Raw genomic sequence first — 24,590 nt, forward strand, 5'->3', positions numbered from 1 at the left:
CATGGAGTGCTCCATCCAGTGCTGGAGCTCAGGGAGTGTTAAGACACTGCTCTCAGACACAGGGTTTGTTTTTGGGTGATGCTGAATGGAGCTGATTTGGACTCTGTGATCCTTGTGGGTCCATTCCAACTCAGGATGTTCTGGAATCCTGACAAAGAGCAGGGAATAAAAGAACTATTGGAGATGAGGACAGAATTGGAGAGCCGTCATCTGTGTTAGCCAGGAGAGCAGGCCAGAAATGGATATAGTCTTGCAGATAAAGATGAATTTGTTAATTTGTGTCGCGAAAATGCATGCCCTCAAAGACGACAGACAACATACTTGGTTTTAAACCCAACCCCACAAAGACAGTACAAGTTTGGCTTTTTATTGCCTTCTGATTGAGATGGCATAAAACTGGAAATGGGGTCAAAGAAAGTAAAGCTGTTTCCATCTGCCTCTAAGATGTCTTTCCATGCACTTAGGCCACCCAGACGGCAACCTGCTGTCAGAGCGTAATTTCGGACAGTGCCAAACCAACCGCTGGCTTTATCCCAGCAGAGCACATCCAGGCTCCTCTGCGTTCAGTTGGTTTGCCTCTTTTTAGGAAATGGAGCCGGGCAAGGCGCAATGGGATTCCATCGAGCGCACTGAGCATCGCAGCGCTCTCCGTTAACCCTTACAGCGCTGCCTCGCAACGCGCTCGCACGTGGAGCGCCGCCCGTGACGTCGCAACGGGCCGCTCCCGAGCGTGTCAGCTCGGCCAATGGGCGCTGCCGGAGGGCGGGCCGTGCCGCGGGGCGGGCGGCGTCACGTCCGCGCCGCGATGGCTGTAGTGACGGCGGCGGCGGCCGGAGGCGGCGGCGGGAGGTGGTGGTGGTGGTGGTGGCGGCGGAGACGGTAGTAGCGGGGCGGCGGCGGGGCAGGCCGCGGTGGGGATAGGAGAGGGGCGAGTAAGATGGCGTCGCTGCGGGAGGGGGGCCGCTACGCCGTGTCCTGCGGGAAAGAAGCGGACAACGTCTCGGTGCTGCACGTCAAGCTGACTGAGACCGCCGTGCGGGCGCTGGAGGGCTACCAGAGCTGCAAGGTGAGCGCTGCCCGGTCCTACAGCGGGGCGAGGCGGGCGCTAAGCGGCGATCCCGGCTCCTGTCGGCTGCTGTCGGCTGCTGTCGGCTCCTGTCGGCTGCTGTCGGCTGCTGTCGGCTCCTGTCGGCTCTCTCTCCCCCTTGCCTCCCGCACTCCGTGACTCACATCGGAGCGCTGCGGCTGTCGGCTGCCCGCACGGTCCGCCCCGCTGTGTGACTGCGGCTCCCGGCGCTGGGTGGTGGCTGCCGGCAGCGCTGCGGCGTTCGACCGTTGAAACCGACGTGCGGTGATGATGGTTCGGTGATGAGCTCAGAGCGCCTGGAAAGGGGCAGCTTTCCCGCAGCCGGGGCGATGGAGATGAAGGGTGGTTTTGGGGTAGGCTGAGAGCTGCGAGGAGTTCAACTTCGTGCGCAGAGTAGTTGACAGCGCCATCGGGAATGGGGTCCCCGGGGGACGTGCAGCTGGTAGGAGCCGTGTGTGCGATGCTGCGAGTTGGGCAGCTCTGCATGCGAGGAACTGCACATCCAACATGCAGGTTGGATGTGCAGTGGTGGTGGTGAACTTGTGTTCTGTCCTGGAGAATGGTGTAATTTGTTCTGATCTGTGAAACTACTTCAATCAATTACCTGCATGGGCTTTTTTTTTTTTTCCTTTTTCCTAAAGCACAATTGATTTCCAGGTCAGAAAATGATTGGCTAATCATCAGGGTGTTGTAAAGTGAGTACAGGACTGTGTGTGATGATGAAGATCACAAAAATAAATGAAATTCTTTCTTCCTATTTTGCTCTTTCGTCATCTCCATAACTTCAATAGATGGGCCTCTAGCTCGTTCTGCAGACCTGCTTTCCCTCAGTTGATCCTGCAGGAGTCAGTGTGTGCCACTGGAACAGAGTAATGTGGAGAGTGTAAAACTTCAGCCCTCAGTACTGCAGCCCCTAGAACTTCCAGGTTTAAAACTGCTCATCTCTTAAGCTGGTGAATCAAATCACAGTCTTCTAACTTACACTGTGTCAAAAATCTACTGTGTCTCTATTCAGGAAGCAGTCCTCAGGCTTTATTTGAGAGGTTCCAAAGCTGTCATCATTTTTCTGTTAGGAATCTCTGCATTAGGTGAGAGTAATGGGGAAGAGAGAAAAGAGAGGAGACATTATCAGCTCCTGTTGTCCGTATTTTAAATAAATAAATGGCTGATTTATGTCCCTGCAGTGCCTGAGGAAGGCAGAGCGCATGGCCTGCAGCTGGTAGTTTGGTTCTTCTCATCAGCTTTGTATGCTCACTTGCGCTGTTGACCCATTTCAGCTCTTACCAAAGAAATGAAGGCTTGCAATCAGTGCTGCTGAGAAAGGGAGGATGTTATTAAGTGAATGCAGGAAAGATGACCCACAGTTCTGCTGTTGCCTTTGCTCTGTGCAGAAAGATCTTATCTGTGCAACACAAGTAATTCTTCAAACAGTATGTAGAAGCGTGGAATCATGATAACCCTCAAATGACCTACTTAACCATCACTTGTAGAACCTGGGCAGCCTGTATGTAAGCAGGCTCTGTGCACTAGGCTGCTTAATGTTCAGATTTCAGCAGTGCATGTAAAGTTTGAAGTACTTGTGCTATGTTATTATTTTCCTAAAAATTGTCTTAGCTTGTTTTACAGTGTACTCTTAAATCCTTAAATCCAACTTCCCTTTCATCTGCAGAAGCCCAGATCTGAAACTGTGCCTTCAGCACTCCAATCTGTGCAGGTTGTTGTAAGTGAGAGCAGGTTTCCTGCTTGCCTTTGGAGCAGGAGACAGGGTCCACATCCTGGAGGATGTTCCTGTTGAGCTTTGCTCTGATAATACTGAGCAGCATGGTTTGCAGTATTTGAGCATCATCTATGGCATTGTGGACTTAAAGCATGACTACTGGTTTGTTAATAATTCTAATAATCTTCTGTTCTGCAGGCAGTTTCACTTCGGTACTGGTGGTTGCTGCATATTGCTTTCAGAGCCATAGCCATGCAACGCAGCTGCTGCCCTGTCTGAGCAGTGGGGAATGCAGAGTGCAATGTGTACATCTGAGGATGCACAGGAGCGGTGTAGCAGGGCCTTACATAGCACATCCCAAAGGGTCATGGCTGTGCTACTAGAACCCCCTGGTGAGTGTGAGGGCTTGGCTACACAGAGCAGCTCCAATGGCCATGGTGCATCACCTTCCTGGCCCCCTTGTTCTGTCTCTGGAAGTATTTTGAACCAACTTATTTATTTTTCCCTTTTTTCTTTTTTTTTTTTCTTTTTTATTTATTTATTTTTTTTTTCTTTTTCCTGCCAGAGTAGTTCTGGATGGAAAAGCATAAGAGCTTTGAGAGCAGACTAGATAGAAAAACACATGACCAGAGTGAGTGCTACAAGTACAGCCTCTGTGTTTTGGAGGCGGCTACCTTATTAGATTAGCTCATGTTATATTATGCAGATTCTTCTTCTGTGCAGAAAGTGCAATAAAGAGAACAGGTATAGCAGAAACAGTCATATTGCTGTGGAGCGTCTCGCTGCTTGGTGACAGTGTATAATTTCACTCTTGCAGGTGGTGGCATGTCCTAATCTGCTGACTGCTTCTGAAGCAGATTAGGGAACTCTGTATTGAGTAGTTTCTGCAGAGTGGTATGTACAGTTGTGTCTACAGCTGATAAAACTTTTTTGCAGAAGGACCATCTGTCTGCATTCATGTCTCAGCTGTGGTTCTCCAGATGTAGCAACTGGAGATCTCTAATTTGCTCTGCATGCTGTTAAAGCAAGTTTTCTTTCTTTTTCTTCTAATTCTTTTTTTTTTTTTTTTCCCTTTTTTTTTCTTCTTTTCCCTTTTGCATCTAAAATCTCAGCTTCCAAAGTCCAAGGATAATTCTAAGTTTTACAAATCTGTCCTGCATTTAAGTTTTTAGTCATCATTTGGATGTTCCAGCTGCAGCAATTCTGGAGTTCATAAGCATATGAAATGTATGTTTGTCTGATGTTCCTTCACTATTAGAAGTCACAGAATCCTGCTTTATTTCATTCACCAGGGCTGAAATTCCCTGTAACTCACATGTACCTCAGACACCTAGGGATTGGGTTGGGGGTTAGGAAATGACTTTCTGTTTGAAAGCTTGAGCCTTTCAGAGATCACCGGTGATATTCTACTTGGAATGAGAATACGCTTCATGCTTTTAGAAGGATCTGATCTTTTAGAGGGGTCAGAAAGGTTTTTCTTTTTGCTTTCCTATCAGTCAGCTTCAAGGTGGACATAGCATTCGTCTTGTCACAGTTGTAGTATTCATGTGCCATGAGCTGTGCTGGGATTTAGATGCACATGTGCAAAGGAAGGGGGCATGGGATGCTGGAGTCCAGCAGCCTACACTGGTGGGTGGCTGCCTGTTAGGAACGGGAGTGTGCAGAAGAGTCCGGTTACTGAAGGGCACTTCCAGACCCTGTAGTCTATCTGGGAATGTCCCATCCACTCTGTTCTGTTCCTGGCAAATAAATACCTTGTACTGGAACACTTGATACCACTGTACAAACTGCAAGGTAGTTCTGTGCAAAAGAAGTGCGTAGGTGAGGTCTCTGCATTTTTGCCTGTGAGTTGCCTATCTAAACGTACTGAGAGTTGATGATGCATTCTGTATTTGTTTTGATTTCTTGAAATCTAAGATTTCTTAAGACAGAGTAATTGATATGCGGAGTTAATTGATTTAAGCTATGCAGGTATCCATTATAAACTCATTTGCATCTTCACATGCATTTTTAACCCCAATTTCTTGTGGCAGCAAGGACTGGGTGATACCACTCTGAATGTTTTTCCTTTGTCACAAAGTTACAAGTCTGATTTGGAACAAATCTGTTAGTGTGTTCTTAACACACATGACAGGTGTGTGTTAAGAATACTGTGATAGCAAGTGGTTGCACCTCTAGATGCGACAAGAGGCTCCACGTAATAGAGAGGAAATGGAGATGACTGAGTCTGTTTAAGCAGTGCTTACACCCCTGTTCCTCTTGCAAATCATTGGATATATGTTGCCATGCTGCCTTACTGCTTTGCTGGAAGAATACTGCTGTCTTTTGGTGCGTGATTAAGCCAGGCCTGCTGCTAAGAAAGCCAGAAGGCTTTCTTGCCATTCTCATCCTTTGGCTTCCCTTCCTGCTCGGGTTTCAGGTTGTTGGTATTATGGCTTGTGTCATCAGAGAGAAACTTAACTAGGGAGAAGGGCGACTGCCATGCTGAGTATGAGCGCTACTATGGCCAAACCAGCAAATCCACTCTCAGATGCAAAAAGTGGATTTTTATTTATTTTATTTTTTTCCCTCCTTCCTGTGCTATTGCTCCATTATCTTCCCATAGATTTCTTACCTTGTCTAATACACAGGATGGACCATGCCCTGGTTAAATCAGAGATCTGGTATGAAGGTGACTAGGATGTGTATCCTGTTTCAGATGTCAGAAGGTTGTGGTTGATGAGACATGGGACTGCAAGAAAAGCTGAGGGCAGTTAAATGCTGTCTTAACAAATGAGATTATTCCTTCCCTTGTCATGGAGTTGATCTAAGGCTAGCACCTTACTGGCAACCTGTGCAAATAATCGTGTAACTGAGATGAATATCTGGAATGAAACTGAGGTAGCTTGAGCTGATTGGAGGTTTCATGGCACTTGAAAGGGGGAAAAAATTCAGTTCCATTTCTTTTCATTGCAGAAAACTACCTATGTAACATGTGGGTTTTTTGTTGTTTTTTTTTTTGTTTGTTTGTTTGTTTGTTTTTGTTTGTTTTCTGTGTGGGTTTTTTTGTTTTTGTTTTTTGTTTGTTTTTCTTCTTCTTCTTTTTTTTTTTTCTTCTTTTTTCAGTGTGCCTTGCTTGGGGTTAGTGAACTGCCTGAGGTTAAGGAGGAGATCCAGAAGTGCTGGGAGGAACTGAGTCCTGGGAGTGGAAAGAGAAAGGAGCTAGACCTTCCTCTTTCAGGAACAATTAGCCTTGAAACAATTGATGGCCATGTAGCAAGAGTACAGCTTTATTTTCCAGTACTACTAAGTGGATCTGTTTGCCTGCTTCTCTAAGAGTGATGGTTCCTCTTTCTGAGCCACCATGTCTGTTTCTTTCCCTGCTCTGATACTGATCTTGCTCAGACACTGGGGGCATCACACCAGGGGTGTGAAGCCAAGATGGCTTGTTCATTACCTCGGTGCAGCTGCAGGCTCCTCCTGCTTGCCTTGCCCCAGTACTTCTGCTGCCAGTGCTGGCAGCTCTGCTTGCAGCAGGCAGTACAGTATATACTGGCAGCAGGCTCTGCTTAGACTGATGTGTGCTGTGAGCTAGTCTTTCTCCCCGTGAAAGAAGCAGGAGATATAGGTGTCAGTTAAATCAGAACTGGGACTTTTTACATTTGATGCTCAGAGCTACCAAATAGTGCTGATTATAATCTTTTCATATTACTATTTGTAAAAGGAGTGTAATAAACTCTTATGGAAAATACAAATACCACTGCATTTATCTTCATGGAGCACTCTTGTTTTGTTATGGGCACAGCATCTCTGGATTTTTCATAGTAAACAAGTCCTTACTGTATATTAGTATGTCATATGTTAAGCTTTGTTAAGTTTTGGGTTTTCCAGCTTACTGATTACTGTCAAGATGATGTGATGAATTTGTATATTTAAAATAAAATTAAAAAGTCAAAACAAAACAAAAAGCCCAGAAGTCAGTCATGTAATTACAAGAGCAGTTGCCAAAGCTAAGGTTGTACCTCTATGTCCATGTATTAAATGGCTTTGCCAACTCTCAGCATGATTTTCTTAATATATTAAGCATTTGGAGATCAGAGTTAGCTCTCTGAACTTCATTAAAACAAAGCCTGTCTGGCTACTGTGATTTCTCAATCCTTACAGTAACTGGGAAGCACGATGTGACTGATCTGATGGTTGGAATGTGTACGTAAGGAATAATCCTCAGTGTTGGTGATACAAGCGTCTGTAATAATGTAATCAGCTTTATCAGTGCATGTAGTCTTTCTGTCCAAACACTTTTTCTTCTTTAATTCCTTAGTATAAGTTGTGCTGAAGTATAGCCATGCTGCAAATTAACAAGTAACTTCTTATAGTTTAAACAGGCACTTTTCAGCCCTAAGGCAGCAAAGAGAAAACACTGAGGGGCTGGGGAAAGGAGGGAGGAATTTCTTAAGCTGACTGTGCTGGTAAGCAGCAGCATCTTGCAACTGCATCGTGTGCTAGCCTTCTGCTTGGAAGCTCTTAAAATCATTAAAACACATTAAAAAAATTATTATACATCACAATCTCTAATGTGCTGATGTTAAGGTATCTTCTGTTCACTCTGAGTCAGTGTGCCTGGAAAACAGGAGATAATTGACCTCGTATGCAAGGGTGGTGCCTTATAAATTTCAGAGTTATTTACCAGGCACCATGTGTATGCACAGATCTTGAGCCTTGAAAGCAGACATAGTCCCTGCCCAAGGACAATTAAGCAAAACTGTGAACCTGGAGAAAACAAGCCAGGTAGTTCTTGAGTTTTTTTCACCCAAAGTTTAGAGATTTAAGATCTGAATGCAGATGTTCCTATACACACTCACATATTTTTTTTATAACCAGTACTGTGTAGAATTTATTCTGTCTTAAATAAAATTTTCAAATGCAAATGCAGTGTAATTGCTTAAGTGAAATGTGCCTGCAGCTGTCTGTAGCTTGGTTTTTGGCTGAGCTGGCATTTGATCATTACGACTCTCACTTCAGTGAGACAATGTGCACTTTGCTTCAGTTGTTGCAAGTGCTGACAGTTTCTCTGGGATCTCTTTGCCTGATTACTGTGGTGGGATTCTAGGCTTGCCACCAGGCTGCAGGACTGCAAGATCTCCAGAGCTGCTGACTTCAGGGGGGCAAGAGGCAGGAGAGCTCAGAGGTCTGCTTAGCTGAGCCTAAGTTGTTGCCATTGGATTAGCCCTAAAGGAGGGACTTGAAGACTCAAGCTGGACTTTGTGGTCACTCTTTAGGGTGGAAACAAGTTCAGGTCTGGTTTGCCAGGCATCACTCTGAGGAGCAGTTCCACTTGTACAAGAGTTGTCTGGAGAATCTACTGAGATGTCAAAGCTTGGAGTTGATACTCAGGTTTTTCAGGATCGGAAACTCATGCTGAGGAACTTCAGAAGGACCTTATTGGCCTGAGCTTGTGGCAAAAAAATATAGTAGCATATGATTTTCCCCTAACTTAGTTAAGGACAGGTGAACTCCATTGTATAAGACTTGGAATTGACAGTTGCAATTAGTGCTACAGTTGCGAGTGATGCAGTTGCATTCTCTTGCTACTGTTGCTGTTCAAAGCTCTTGTGTGCCCACATTCGGAGTCCCCTGTAGAAATTTGATTTGTGGATATGCAGTGGGGTGTATCGAGAGAGAGCTGCCCCCCTGTGTGTTTACTCTTGAGTGATCAGAGGGGTGGTGTATCAGTTGCTTACACCTCCCAAGAGACCAGAAAAGCTAGGACTTTGTTTTGGGGGGAAACAAGAGGTCACCTGGTGAAACAGATGAGTTAAGGCAGATGACTCTGTTCAGCCTATAGATGGGTGGATCTTGCTGTCAGAGGAGGCTGGAGACAGAGAATATCTGTGGGTTCATGAAAGTTGAATAGCTCAGGAAAGTGGCAAGGCACCTGTGCTCCCCACAGAGACACTGAACTGAAGGGAGCAGGGGCTGGAGCAAGTGATGAGTAGAAAAGCTATTTCTTCTGCTCCTGCAGCCGTGCACAGCCTAGGCCTGTTTCAGAGTGAAGGTCTGGCAGCAGCAGCAGGCTAGACTGCAGGGCTGTCTCCTTGCCTGCTCCTTGCCAGGGCAGTCTGGCTCTCCAGATAACGTGCCAGCGAGGACGTGAGGGCTCGCTGATACTCCACTAAATTTAGATTCCTAGCGTTTTCTTGCACTGAAGTAGGGCAGAATGCTGTTCAGCCAGCACACTTTGGCTGGGTGAGAAACTAGCTAATGTCAGGTTCTGTGAGCCTGCGTAAGATGGTGACAGAGCGTTAGCCTGCATTATGGGTGCGTTGGGATGTCTGACTCAGCATGTGGTGGAGTGCTCTTCTAACTCACTCTGTTTGGAACAAAGTTTCCTTCTGGAAAGCTGACACCTCAGACACAGGTTAGGATTTATAGCTGTGTCAGGCGTCATATGTGTACCAAATTGCATTTTTAAGCACTTTACTTACAGGCGCTGGAAAAGCTGATAAAAATCCTCTAATAGTCTCAAACTTTGGTGGCTTCTGCCAGTTTCCAGCTTGAAGTTGAAAAGTCTGTGGAGTTTTTTGGGGGCTTATGGCTGCCTGTATTGTGAGCTTCTGTGAAACTGGAGGTGCAGTGTGAGCCTTCTACCATGAAAAATAGGCAGAGCCATTTTTAAAGACACAAGGTTGAAGTCTGGAGGCAGCCCTGTTGCTACTTGGGGTCTTGCCTGGCACCTTGCCATGCACCTTGCCACTTACCTCTGCTGGCTTTGTCAGCCACAGGCACCTTCATGAGCAAATCCACTTTGTCACCAGTCCCAAAGTCAGGAGTTTGCTGCTGTATCAGCGGTGTGAGTTTTACTTTGAAAACCCAGACAAGGAATTTGAAAAGCCAGTGCAGGGCATAGAGGAACAAGCTGTGGCTGGAGGCAGTGAGCAGGAGTTGCACCTAACTTACCTTTCCAGTCATACTGTGCTATATTGTCTGCAGCTTTGTGCTCCTGAATGGTTCCTCAATTTACAGTCTACAAAAACTTGCTTTTCTGGAGTAAAATCTATACTAATAAGAATTTTATCCTTTGGTACAATTCTCAATGTAAGTATTGGCAGGAGGCTTACTAATGCTCTATGAAATCCCAGATACAAAGCCTAGTAAGTTACACCAGTCAGTACAGAGACCATATGTTATTCTGTCCTACAGCATAATTTCAGGATTCAGTAAAGCTGAGCACAGTATTGCTGCTAAATAGGATATTCTTATCAGTGTGCTCCTGCTGACGGTGGTGTTTCAGTGGTGTGTAGTGGGCTGTGTCAAGGAGTAGATTTGACCAGAAGCTGGCCTGTGACAAAGAACAGTTGTTTTCAACTAGTAAGCTTCTTGGTCCCCTGCCCTAAAAACATCTGTAAGTCTTCGTGAGCTGCAATGTGAGCACAGAATTGGTGCAGGGTGCTTCCATTGCTGTGATTCAGGAATGGGCTGTGCTTACTGCTGTGAGATTATAGAGAGGAGTTAGAGGTGGCTCTTGTTGTTTTTGGCCCTCTTATGTATATGTAACTCAGTAGGTTCCTTGCTGCAGAAGTGAAGACTGTCTGGGGGAGCCCTATTTTATTTTTTAAAATGTTTGTTTCATTACAATGAATCTTTTCATTGGTAAAACTTTCTCTAACAGATTAGTTGAACTGCAGAGTAGAAGAGCCAAACACCCAAATGCATTTCAAAATGTTACTGAGTTGGCTCTTCAGAGAAGAAACACCTCCCAAAACCTTGAGTGACCGACCTGTGAAGGCAGAGTTCGGGAGTGGGAAAAAGTGAGGCTCTTGGGACTCTTTTCAATTGTATGAAGGGAAGAAGAGTTTTTCTTCCCTTCAGTGCCAGCAATACCAAGCATTAATTTTCTTGCCCATTCCCTCCCGGTAGTGCCCATGCATCCTTCTAATAAAACATCAGGTCTTGAACTCCTCAGCTCTGCATAGCATACTGCTGGCAGGAGCCCCATTGCATGGCAGCTCTGCATCATACTATACATACCAGAGAAGTATGCTGGTTGTTATAAGTGAATCTACCACATGTGTTTAATTTGTGCAGCCGAATAACTTTTATCAGTGTGTGGAGATTTGCAGTTTTGTTTACATTCTGCTTATTTTCTTTCTCTTGCAGGATCTGGTTCCTTCTCAACCTTCAATTCAGTTCCAAGGACGTCAAGGGGTAAGCTTTTTGTAATGATGTTATATAGGAAAGGATAAACAGAAATTATCTACTATTCCTTAAAAGAAAGAAGTCCTGTGGACATTTCCAAGATGCATTCAATATCGTGTGTTTCGTTATATATCTATTTAAGAGTATTATCTATTTATTCGGAATATTGAAAAGAGACATGTTCCTGTGTACTTTTTTTCTCCCCTGCTTTTATCAACTTCTAGCCTAAATCTGAAAGGAAAAATTGTAAAATTGTAAGTCAACAGCAAAGCAGTGTATGTTTAATATTGTAAATCTGACTTGAAGAGGTTGTCCTCAAGGTGGGAAGCAAAAGTGAAGTTTTGGGAGATAAGCAGGTTATTTTTTTTATACCTACCATGGAGACTACTGATGATTTCTGAAGCTTTTTTTGAAACTCAAATAAAGTGAAGTATTTCAAGCCTGTTGATAAAGAACTTAATGGGGGGGAGAGGGAAGTAAGGAAATGTGGCCTTCTAATTCTAGGATTTTTGGTTTAATATTTGAACTTTAAGAGACTGTTAATTTTAATTTGGATCAATGAACAGATCCAGTTTTCTATATAAGCATGCAATGCTTCTGCAGAGAAAGTAAGAAAGAAATGAGAAAAGGATGGATAAAGTCTTAAAGGTGGTGAAAGGTAGTACTCTTGTACTTGAAACTACAGTCCTGGTCCAGTGGGCTAGAACTGGTGGACTGAGACTCAAAATCAGCATCAGGGATGTGGTCCTGCTGAAAGGGTCACCTTCTTTTTGTGTGGCTCACAGAGCCTGCCCAAATCATCAAGTCACAGAATGACTGGGTTGAAAGAGACCTTGGAGTTTAGTTTCAACCCCTTGGGAATGGGCACTTTTCACAAGATCAGGTTGCCCAGTCTAAATCTATCTTTTTTCAGTCTAAAGCCATTACCCTTGCTGTGGAGTGTAGTAATTTGACAAAGAGCTCCTCTGTAGTTTTCTTGCAAGCCCCCTTTAGTTACATACTGGAAGACTGCCAGAAGGTCCCTTCAGAAATTCCACTTCTTCAGCTTAACAACTTCACTTCTTCGGACAGGTGCATCAGCCCTGTGCTCATCCCTGTGGCTTTCTCTGGGCTCAAACAGCTCCACATCTTTCTTGTGATGGGGTCCATAGAGGCAAACTCAATGCTGCTGGCAGGGTCTTGGAAGGATGGAGTAGAGGCCTTTCTGGGCTGCAGGCACACTCTGCTGGCTCATGTCGAGCTTTTCATCAGTGAGTACTTGCAAGCAGGGAAGCAGTCAGGAGAATTGCATCATCATCCCCTTTTGGCATTTGCCTGCATTTTTCCTGTTCCTTTGTATGACCACGTAGCCACCCTTCAGAGTGCATTTTGTTCTGTTTTTATGAAACCTAGAAAAAGTTATGGTTTTGCTTAATTCAAAATAAGTTATGAGATTATAAATAATAAACCTATCAGCATGAAGTTCTGAAAGTGATATACTGCAAAAGAAAAAATTGCTACCACACTTGATCTACCTTGTATGCCTTTTCTCTGCAAGAGTTCTTGTCCTCATTTATTCCACATTTCAAGTAGCATTCTTACAGGAGCAGCATGTGAGATTTCAAGTACTACCAGGCTGGAGGAGGCTTTGTTTCTCATCAGTAAATGTCTGTTCTTTTCATTGTCACACATTTGAACCCCTGTAAAATCACTGTGTGAGGCACAGATGTCCTAACAGCTGTGCTTGACAATCTACTAGGTCAGTGCAGCAGAGTGCTGTGGAAGCTCAGGCTGGTACTGAACACAAGAGAGAATACTAGATTTTCTTGTTTATAAAACTCAACAGTGAATCCTGGTCCGGTACTCCATGAGGTGGGAACATCTGATAGGACTTCACTACTTGCTGCAGAAACAAAAATCTCCTATGGTACTTCTCAAATCTACCCATAATTAGGTTAGTGCAAACCAAGGAACTTGTTCCAGGACATTTCTAGGTCCTAACTGTCTAACATGGGGTTAATAGTTTTAAGTTCATTAAGGTAGATGATGAGACTTCATTTTCCTTTAATTTTGCTGCCATGTTTCAAGTGTTTCCAGAATGCTTAGAGTTGCAGGCCAGGCTGCTGGGCTTCTGTGAAAGGCCTTTCCATTCTGGGATATGTTCTTGGTGTCTGTGGAGCCAGGTAGCTGCAAAACTCTAGAATGCAATGCTGGATTGTCTTTAAAAGAAGCTGGGCTTTTACGTATTTCATCTTTAGTTACCTGTTCTACTCATCTTCCTCCATGGGTAGGGTTCAAGTGGAGAAATGAAAGGAGAATGCTGGCTTGACTTGGTCTGGTGCCGTGTTAGATTAAGTTGTTGAGAAGCTGAAGCTTGAGACGAGAGTCTTAGAAGAGGCAAAGTAGGAACTTCTGTTTCATGCATATGTTCTGGAAAGGACCTAGGTATAGTGCCGGAGTGTTACTGTGGCTATGTTAAGTAGTAAATCAAGAAAAACTGTCAGGCTTAGCTTTTCATCTGTTTTAGGACAAAATTACCCTGAGGGCATCTGAAAAGAACCAGATATGTGTTGACAGTCTCAGAAGGTGCCATAGAAAGACTAGGGACACAGTAAGATGGTACACATTCAAAATGATAAGAAAACATCTGTGTGTGCTGTGTTATTGGCTTTTGGTGTGATAATCACTGAAACAGTACCTGTATGGTTTGTATCCAGGTAAAAACTCTATCATTTCTGACTTGTTCATTTCAATACTTGCATATATTTAACACACCAGACCACAGATCAGTCCCTGATGGAGAGTTTTTTCCACTGGGAACACTGACTTTTGAAGTATCTGGACCATGATGTGTGGTACCATCTGAAGAAGCTCAAGGGTGATGAGGAAAGGCAAGATGTGGGTCATTTAGATGGTAGAGATTAGTGTCAATGGTTTATAGGCTGGTTTGGCCTGGTTCTGTGACTAGTGAGGTGGGGGGATTTTGCAAAATCTGCTCCTCCACAAAAACAAAGAAAAGAGAAACAAACTAATTTACTAAATATGGTATTGGAATGCCAGATAACACACTATAATACAATATAATTAGAATTGAAGCTAATAAATCAAATATGAGAGAGTATCTGAAAGCTGAAGGCCTTGTGGTAATACTGAAGTGATGTGCACAGTCGGCATGGGCAGCAGTGAGAAGAGGCAAAGAAGAAGAGCAACGAAGAGAAAAGCCCCATCAAGTGACCTTGCCAGGGGTTACATCTCCTCTCTGACCACAGAGCCCCCTATGGAATGTAGTTCTTCTCTTCTGGACATGTATTCAGAACTGAAGCATTAACACTTTAACTCCCAGTGCACTACATGATGTTATAATGTGGAATACCAGTAACCAAAAATCATAAAATCATGACAATTAACTTTTGGAAAATACCTTGTAATTGAACATTTTGGCTTACATGATCTCAGTCAATGTAGAAGCTGTGTTGTTCTAGGTACATTAACTGAGGAATTTCACTATTGCCAAATGACTTTTCACTGTAATGCAGAGTGAGGATAAGTTTTAACAAACAGCTACAAATAAAATCAGCTGCTGTTCTTAACCCAGTATACAGTTTACATTAGCACTGTATTAAATAAATAACATTAAATAGGTGTGCTTTCCTTGTGTGGTTTTGCTCTTGTATTTTTTACTTTCTTTGCCATGTCTTGTACTGTGCTTATTCCTCTCTTAGGTAGAGACTAAATTTTTGACAACTGCACTCTATCTAAAGCTGACAGCTTGCCCGATTTCTTGCTGTGGTGCATATGCCTTCAGCGTGACTGGGCTTTGGCTCCTATCTGCAGAGGTGTAGGCACAGTGATGTTTCCTCTCAGCTTACAGAACAGGTCATCTGATTTGGGAAACTGAGCAGTACATTGGAAATCTAGCAGTTGATCTAGCTTATAAGTAAACTGACTGCTCATAACTAAATTAAATGCTTCATCTGCCTTGCTGAGTGAAATTATTTCTTTTGAAAAACTCTACCCTGTGACAATTTAAATGACTTTTCCAGGAATTATGGCTTCTTTGCCTAAAAATATCTAATTATGTTCATTCATATATTTCTTTCTAGACCTAATGATTTCATTATTCTTTTGTCAAATGACATGTTATTTTATGTTCATTACTGTCACTCTGATGGTTTCCTAATGACTTAAGGGAAATATCCTTGCTCTGATATCAGTTAAATCAAAACACCTCCTTCCAAATAAATGCTGAAGTGCCGTTCAGCATCCTTGTCAAAACAATTCAAAATCAGCATTATTGATTGTAGGGGGCTTGGTTTGTGGGTGGAGGAGTTCTGGCTCTGATGAACATCAGTGGTGTGCCCGAGGGTGGGTTTGGCTGTCCTGGGGAAGGTAGAAATCACTTCTGTTAATTTACCAAATGGTATCAGTTTTGGTTCAGTTCTCCATTACAGTTTGAAATGAATCTTTTATACTCTTTGTATGTTCCAGGAATTATGGAGGAATTATGGTTTATTCTTCGGCATAAAGACTTTTTTTAAAAAATATTTTTATTTTTATTTTTAATATGAAATGTCTGCTGCTGTCTTTTGTGTTTTTGCAATGCATTGTATCAGCGTGGTGGTATTCTTTCTTGTTTATTTTTTCTGTAACATAACCTCTGTCCTCTTTGAGAACAGTAGTTACCTGCCATGGTCTCTGGCCCTGTGGAAATCTTTGGTCCTCCCTTGACTGTAATTACTTCTTGTGCAAATCCTGTTATCTCCCTCCATGCTGCTTGTCCACCTTGCCTGGACCAAGAAAATCCAAAATGTTGCATTAGTAAGTACTTGTTACTGTGCTTTCCTGAAGAACTGGCTCCTCTTGTGCTACTAGCCAGGGGCATTATCGCTCTGGCAAGAAATGCACAGCTGTCAGAGTGGAGGAAGGGCTTTACTGCATCCTTGCCTATGGTACAGAAGGGCAGCAGAGCTTAAGTGTGCCATTTCTCTGTTGCAGCAGTGTGGGCCATGTGTGGCTCCTCGTGTTGGAAAGGCTGTTTACAGACCTCATTTGAGGAGAGCTGTTCAGCAGCAGGTGGGTGTCACGCTCTGGTTAGGTGGCACTGAAAGGAGCGACATCCCTAGTGCCAAGGCCTGTAAAGATGAACTGATCCATAAAGACAAACTTGAGGGAGCAAAGACTAGATTTTTAGAGAAAAGGCCATAGTGCTGGGAAGGAAGTAGGGAGGAGATGAAACTAGATTTTTATTTATTATTATTTTTTTCCCCTTCAGGTTACTTCATTTGTCTACAAATCCATGTAATTAGTAAAATGCATTTCAAGTGCATTTTTTTGTAGTAAGACACTTAAATTTGTTTGCAAGGCAGCCATGTGTAATGATACTACTTCAGACAGGCTGAGACATCCTAATTTAGTTTAGAAAGGGACACTGACCACTGACCTGTAGTCTGGCTCTAGTAAAAAAGGAGGATGAGGTTTGGTCCTTGAAGAAAACAGCTTTTGGCAAAAAGGATTTGCAAATATTAAAATGAGAACAATAAAAGTCAGTGCTACACAGTTTTTTTCCATAAGAACAGGTTTTTGAGGTTTTGTTATGGTAAAGCAGGTTTCTGGAACATTTGTAGGTGCCAGCTGGACACCTATATTAATGCTATCTAAAGATCAAAGTTTTAAGCTTGGAGCAAGGTACACGGCCAAAAACCACTGTAGTCAAAAGCCAGATGATGCCATAGTAAAATATCATCCCTCGTGGGTTTTGTACAAGTGGAAGTACTGTACAGTCTGACAGAACACCCCTGCTGAGTATAACACTGCCTGTGTTTGCCTCCTGACGGGTGAGGCACTGACCTGGAAAAGCTACAGGTAAACTTCAGCTGGGAAAGCAGCTGAGGAAATGGATTAACCCAAGAGGTCTCTCAGAGTAGGAATCTGACTTCTAAGGCTTTGCCATGTCACTCAGTTACTTCAGTCCAAGTGGTGGATCTGGGAGAAGCTCACAGACTGAGTTGAGTGTTGGTATGGAGTCCTGTGCAGGACAGGGAGCAGGTGTGAGTCCCAGGCCTGTGGGCTTCCAGACTTCCTGTAGCAGTAGTGACTTGTGGGAGCAGGACTGGTTAGAGGGGTGAGGTTGGGGTAATTCTTAGTGGGAAAAGGTGGGACTTACACATATCTGCTGCACAGAGGCACCCAAAAGTAGAGTGCTGCGAATGCCCTCAGTGTGTTTGACATGATGCTGACTGTAGGAGAACAAGAGAAGAGAGTGGGTAGATGTATTCAGAAGCAAATGAGATGAAATGACTCAGGCTTGAAAAGCATTATATGCCTGTCCTGAATTAAGGGCACTATAACAGTGTGTGGCATTGTCAGGAATGATGCAAAAGACTGAAATTAAGTAAAACTATAAGCCAAAAAATCTGCAGTGTTTTCTTTGAAAGGAGAGAGCCTGTTCAGAGAAAATTATGAAAACTGCTGTTGAAAGAAAAGAACCAGTGAGGATGATATGTCAGAGCGGGAGAGAGTAATGATAGATCCAGAAATCAATGATGAAGAGATTAAAGTCAAGGGTATAAGTTGTTCTAGAAGATGTCTTCTATTGTAAACCCATTGAATGGGAAAAAGTTGCAAACCAATTTGAGTACATAGATTTTAAGATAATGTTGTAAAGTAGGCTGTGGAGGGTCAGGTGCTCTTAGCATTGGTGTCAAGCACTTCAACCTGCTAGGTGATTACAGTGAGACCATACTGGGGCACACATGCTTTTCTGAGTGCATATTAGAGCAATGTGGAAACACACAAGGCTCTGCAGGTGTGGGCTTTGTCTTGCAGATTGGGAGAAAGGAGATAAAAACAGGGTGCCCACTGTGTACCTCACAGTGCTGATGTGATGATAGGTCTAGCAGACAATTGCTTTGAGATTATCAGATTTGGTTGTGAATTGTGACTTTTGTCACTTGGATATGGAAGAATATTTTCACTTTGAAAGACTGGAAAGTGCTCTTGACCTGCGCCAGTGGTTTTGTGTTGTACCTAGTGGTGCTATAGGAAAAGAAGGTCTGTCTGCAGGGGTGGTAAAGACATGATACCAGGGTTATCCCAAGGGAAGTAGGAAGAATATGTGATGGTGGAGCTGTGCTTCTTGCTTGCAACCACTTGTTTGGCAGGCACTGTAAGAGCTCACTGTATGTTGTTAAATGGATGTAAGTGGTATTAAGAGTCTTTCCTGATATTCCTGTCCTAAAAGGTAATAACAATGCTGGCACTAGTAACAATTATTTTTTTAAGAAGTTGGGATTTTTTTGTTTTTGTTTTTTTTTGTTTTGTTTTTTTGCTTTTGGCAACAGAACCAAGACAACTGATGTGTTCAGGGGTGGTGCAATGACGCCTGCAATGTGTCTGTGCTATGATACTTGAAAGCAGTAGATCCCCTATCCAGTCATTCACTGCACAGCTCATCTGAATAATCTGCCAGGGAGAGAAGATTCTGGGGTTAATTAAATTTGTGTCTCCGAGTTGTGTGCAAACATAGATGAAATCATTTTGTTTATGTAAATGGAGACAGAGCAAATTTCCTGTAGCTGCCCTCAATTAAGAATGATCAGCTCAGCCACTCTTGTCTTTTCAGCATGGGTCTAGAAGATAGAGACTTCTGCACCTCTGTTAGCCTAAAGAGATGTATTTGACATTGATACTAAGAATTCCTGTGTACATCTGTTAAAGTAGCACAAATTTTATAATTTAAACAATCAATTATGTCGTGTCCAGAATGGTAATAGTTCTTCTGTAGTGGCTTCTAATCTTTTTTTTTTTCTTTTTTTTTTTTTTTTTTTTGTCCATGTTCTACCTTTCACAAAGGCTGTTAATCATTGCATTCACTAAACACTAAACAAAAACTTTATTTCCTTTAACCATGAAAAATGAGGTTGATGACACAGGTAGTAAAGTGATGTTAGAAAACAGCTCTGACTTAAAGCAGAGAGAAAGTATGAGAAAAGGAAGGGTTTGGAACAAACAGTGGAACATTAGAGAGCAGAAGCTGATAGGAAAACTTTCACCTCCTACACAAGCTGCATCTTAGCTTTTTTTTTTTTTTTTTTTTGCTTCAGTGTTTGCAGTCTCCCAGTGCTGTCTACTGGAAGAAGAAAGAGATGGGTTATACTTATAGCAGCACAGGGATACTAGGAATTATAGACATGGATAGTTGTTAGCTACTATGAGGAATATTAAACGTATTCCAGCCAAAGATAAATGTATTTGGTTGTGTGAGGTGGGCACCTGTAAGAGCTAAAGATGGTGCTCTGTCTTCATGTTCTGGTATGTATTCTGGAAAGAATACAGGAACTCATACCAGTTTGTTAACATGCTTCAAAGTGGGACAAGGGCAGAGGGGGTAGATGCATGGCTCATTTCACTAGAATGGTGCCGAAACTAGGGAGAAAGGTTGTTTTGAATGGTGTTCATATACAGCTGCTTTCAAAGTGACCTTGTTTCTGTGTCTAGACACAACCTGAGCACTTTTTTTGGTTAAGGTGTGTCTACATACAGCTTCTCTTCAGGGCTTTCTCATTTTCTTTCACTGCTCTATCTGGTATTTTGCTACTAAGGATAAAGTAGGTCTAATGAAGAAGGGCAGCAAGGACTTCTCTTTTTCTAGGGGAAAAGCACAGATTAGCTATTAATAACAAACTGTACCAAGCCAAGTGTTTGCAGTTCATAAAGACTCTTCTTCATTGTTGGGAAATACAGCAAATTTCAAAGTACTGCAAGTCACCTACTGTAGAATCACATAATGGCTTGGGTTGGAAGGAACCCTAAAACCATTCAGTTCCAGTGCCTTGCTGTGGGCAGTGTTGCTGCCCACTAGATTAACTGGGGTGCCCTTTATGTGTGGAAAGCTGAAAACAAATATAAAGCAGCTCTTCTGAAACAAAAGCACTGACATCTGGCTTGTGGTGCTGCTTCCTGCTACAAATTAAAATTTGTTTTCTATTATAGATTTATGCATTTGCAATGTGTGCTTCACAGTAAAGATCCTTGAACTTCTTCAGAAAGTATAGCTCAAATAGGCAAAACAAACTTTTGGCCACTCTGCTTTTTTCAAGCTGAATGTAGTATCTGAATTCTGAGTAAGCCAAAAATACTTGAATTGTCTGCTGAATTTCTCAGAAATGTATTATACAAATTTATAGTGTAAAAGCAGGACAGTTTGTTTAAAAAAAAAAAAAAAAAAGAAAGGAGCCTTATTTCTAGAATTTGATGAGTCAGACTACTTCAGTCATGCAAGATGCAGAAATGGGAAATGTGTCAACAGTAGTAAAACTGGATTTTATGCATTTGGGGTCATTTTTGCAAATATAAAGGTTATCAGCAAGTTAATAGAGTAATTGCAAAAGCATCAATAACCTCAAAAGAACTGGAAAACAGATCAAAAGAGACAACTCTCAAGTGCAGCTCAGAACATCTTGCTAAGGTTCAGGCTGCTGAACTTGTTGCTGAATACTGGAGATATTCAGGGAATGACTGGATGTTGTGTTGAGGGACATGGTTTAGTGGGAGCTGTGGGTAATAGGTGAACAGTTGGACTGGATGATCTTTTCGAACCTTGGTGATTCAATGATTCTATGATTCTATGATTCTATGCTGCTTCCTATTACATTGGTTGATTCCCATGTTTTTACTCAAAAATGAGTTACCTTTCACAACTGCTTTTGAATGATGCTATGTTTCTGTTTTCAAACTTGCTCTCCAGTTTTTCATCACAACTTTGAATTTTAGTTCCATCTTCACTTATTTTGTCCCTGGCTGTTTTGTATCACCTACAAATTCAATACTTCATTCAGTTCCCTAAATGGCTGGGCTTCCATTTTTGAACTGGAGTATGGAAAATCATCTTATCTGATTTAATTTCATTTAATATAAATTAAATTGCTCTTCCCTCAGAACTTTTCTAATGTTTATTAAACTGAAACATGGCAGACTTTCTTCATTGCTTTCCCTTTTTTAAGGGACAAAGCTGTTGACCTGTAGATACTCTGAAAGGTTTCTTTTCAAAGGCTATTTCAGCATCTGCTGAGTCCCTCAATTTGCTGGTTTAGCTATCCTTTGAAGAAATGCCATGGCAAGCTGAATTAGCAACCACTGTTACCCACTGACTATTGTCATTTTGAGTTCTTTAAAAGGGATTCCTAACTGGTAAGAACTTTACAGAAAAAAATAAAATAAAAATCATAAAAATAAGAATCTTGTATCTGCTTTGTTATGAATTAAATATTATTTTGGAATTTAAGATAAAAAATATATATTTTTTATTCTCAGATTGGTTATTCTGCCTTTTTTGAAGTCTTCAAGCATAGAAATTCCTCAAATTCTTGCTTCCTCTTCCTACAAATTAGTGAGTGCCTGATGAATGATTAATTGGTTCTTGCAAGGTTTCTGAAAAATATATCATGGAAATAGAGGAGGAAAGTAAATTTCTAGATGATCTGCTTGCTTATGAGAAGAGACTTGCCACATCAGTGGCAGCAGTTGATTTCCTTATCATCACAGAATCATAGAATAGTTTGAGTTGGAAGGGACCTTTTAGATCATCTAGTTCCAGCCCCCCCTCTGCTTTTTAGTCAGGCATACCTCCTAGACTAGACTGCTCAAAGACCCATCCAGCCTAGCCTTCAGTGCTTCCAGGGAGGGGACACTGACAGTCTCACTGGGAAACCTGTTCCAGTGTCTTATCACTCTAATATCTTCTTCCTAATATTGAGCCTAACTCTATCCTTTTCCAGTTTAAAACCATTTCTTCTTGTCTTGTTGCTACCCGCCCTTATATAATGTTTATCCTCAGCTTTCCTGTAGGCTCTTTCAGGTACTGGAAGGCCACAATGAGGTCTCCTTGGAGCCTCTTCTTCTGAAGGCTGAAAAGCCCCAGCTCTCAGCCTGTCCTCAGAGGGGAGGTTCTCTAGCCCTCTGATCATCTCTGAGACCCTCCTCTAGACCTGCTCCAACAACATCACATTGTCAACACCCCCAAATCTATTCTCCTCAGAATGGCTGCTGTCAAGCTGTACTCCACCTAGCCTGTATCTGCACTTGAGATTGTCCTGGCTCAGATGCAGGACCTTGCACTTGGCCTTGTTGAACTTCATGAGGCTACCATAAGCCCACCTCTCAAGCCTGTCCAGATCCCTCTGGATAGCATCTCTTCACTCGAACTTGTCAACTGCACCACTCATCTTGGTGTCCTCTGCAAACTTGTTCATCACTGGAGCACTGGTCTTCTCTGGGACATTGAGACATTGATCACAGCTCTCTGTATTTAACTGTCCAGCCAAGTCCTTATCCAGCAAGCAGTCCATCTATCAATTCCCCCCACCCCCACCCCCTTTTTTTTTTCCCTCCCATTTTGGTTATCAGGATGACATGTGGGTCAGTATCAAATGCTTTGCACAAGTCCAGGCAGGTGGTGTCTGTTGCTCTTTTTTATCTGCTGACTCTGTGACTCCATCATAAAAGACCGTCAGGTTTGTCAGGCATGACTTGCCCTCAGTGAAGCCATGTTGGTTACCGCCAATCACCTCATCTTTGTTTTCCATGTGCCTTGTCCTTTGGTGACCCTGCTAAGCAGGGGGGTTGGAACTACATGATCCTTGAGGTCCCTTCCAACCTGGGTCATTCTGTGATTCTGTGAGGATCTGCTCTGTGATCTTACCAAGCATAGTGGTGAAACTGACTGGCCTGTACTTCCCTGGATCTTCTTTATTTCCCAGATTGAAAATGCAGGTTATGTTTTCCCTTTTCCAGTCAGTGGGAACTTCACCAGACTGCCATGACCTTTCAAATATGATGGATAGTGGCTTGGCAACTTCATCTGCCAGTTCCCTCAGAACCCATGGATGGATCTCATCAGGTCCCATGGACTTGTGCACCATCATGTTCTTTAGATGATCTTGAACTATATCTTCTTTTGAAGCAGGCAGATCTACCTTCTCCCAAGTTCTTACCTTTCTGCAATGTGAGTGGTGTGACTAGAGCCATTGCCAGTGAAGACTGAGGCCAGGAAGTCACTGAGCATCTCGGTCTACTCTGGATCTCTCGCGACCAAGTCATTGGTTTCCTTCCAGAGAGGGCCCATGTTCTCTCTGACCTTCTTTTATCACTGATTTAAAAAAACAAAAACAAACAAAAAAATGACTGTAGCATTTCTTCTCCTTTATGTCCATGGCTAAATTCAGTTCTGTCTAGGTTTTAGCTTTTCTAACATGATCCCTGGCTGCTGAGACAGCTTCATTGTAGTTCTCCTAGGTAACCTGTTTATGCTTTTGCTCCCTATAGGATTTCTTTTTGAGTTTAAGTTCATCCAGGAGCTCCTTGTTGATCCACAGAGGCCTCCTGGCATTCTTGCCTGCCTTCCTTTTTCTTGGGATGCACTGCTTCTGGGCTTGGAGGAGATGGTCCTTGAATACCAACCAGCTTTCTTGGGCCCCTCTTCCCTCCAGAGTTTTTCTCCGATGTCACTCTGCTAAGCAGTTCCCTGAAGTGTTCAAAGTCTGCTCTCTTGAAGTCCAGAGTTGCAAGCTTGCTGTGTACCCTCTTTGACACCCTGAGGATTTTGAACTCCACCATTTTGTGGTCACTACAGCCAAGGAAGCCCTTGGGCTTCCTGTTACTCACCAGTTCCTCCCTGTAGGACAAGGTCAACCATAGCACCTTTTCTCATGGGTTCTTGTACTACTTGGAAGAGGAAGTTATCATCAACACATTCCAGGAACCTCTTTGATTTCTGGTGCACTGCTGTGTTGTCCCTCCAACAGATATCAGGGTGGTTGAAGTCCCCCATGAGGACCATGTTTTGTGAATGTGAAGCTGCTCCTATCTGTTTATAGAGGGCCTCATCCACTTGGTCTTCCTGATCAGGCAGCCTATAGCAGACTCCTACAATTGCCTTCCCTTTAACCTTAACCTGTAAGGAGCTAACCAAGGAACTCTCTGTCAGCTCTTTGTCTATCCCCAAGTGGAGTTCCGGAGTTCCATGGACTCCAGGCGGTCACTGATGTAGAGGGCAACACCCCCTCACCTCCTCCCCTACCTCTTTCCTAAATAGTTTATTCTCATCTATTCCTACATCCCAGTCATCCCACCACATCTCAGTGATGTCAGTGACATCATAGCCCTGTAGGCATGCTGTGCTCCACACATTGCTTTACAGGGCAATGCTTTACAGCGTTGGGCTCCCATTGAGGCTGATTTACCAATTAGAGTTCCTTTATCCTGAACTTTAGGTGCTGTCTTACTGGTCTGTGATTCCACTGTAAGCCCAGGACATCCATTACCATTGTCAGCCTCAAAGTGCAGTGATTTGAGGATCCCTACTCCCTGTACCTCTAGTTTAAAGCCCTTCTGATTAAATTGGAAAGCTGTCATCAGTGAAACTCTTTCAAAAGTGGGTAGGAGGGAATGACAGGAAGCCTTAAGAGATTCAGAGTTTCAATTTCAGCAGACTCAAATGGTGATCTGCTTTGTATACTTCTATCTGAAGGGAGCTAAACTTATTTTTTCTTCATACCTTGTATGTTTTTCTCAACAACTAGAAGAAATGATACTTCACTGAAGGGAGTAGAACAGCAACAGACATCTTTTAAAATG

At 42.9% G+C, this 24,590-nt stretch overlaps 1 protein-coding gene across 1 annotated transcript in view; it reads left to right on the forward strand.

The window, feature by feature from the left end:
- Positions 1 to 626: 626 nt before the first annotated feature.
- The window catches only part of ELL2 (elongation factor for RNA polymerase II 2), a 48,653-nt gene continuing 24,689 nt past the window's right edge, over positions 627 to 24,590 (forward strand). The window contains 2 exon segments of the mRNA XM_015849706.2: positions 627 to 1,066; positions 10,941 to 10,988. Coding sequence (XP_015705192.1) covers positions 938 to 1,066; positions 10,941 to 10,988 — 177 coding nt within the window. The 5' untranslated portion in view covers positions 627 to 937.

Source organism: Coturnix japonica, chromosome Z (assembly GCF_001577835.2).
Source record: "Coturnix japonica isolate 7356 chromosome Z, Coturnix japonica 2.1, whole genome shotgun sequence".
NCBI lineage: Eukaryota > Metazoa > Chordata > Aves > Galliformes > Phasianidae > Coturnix > Coturnix japonica.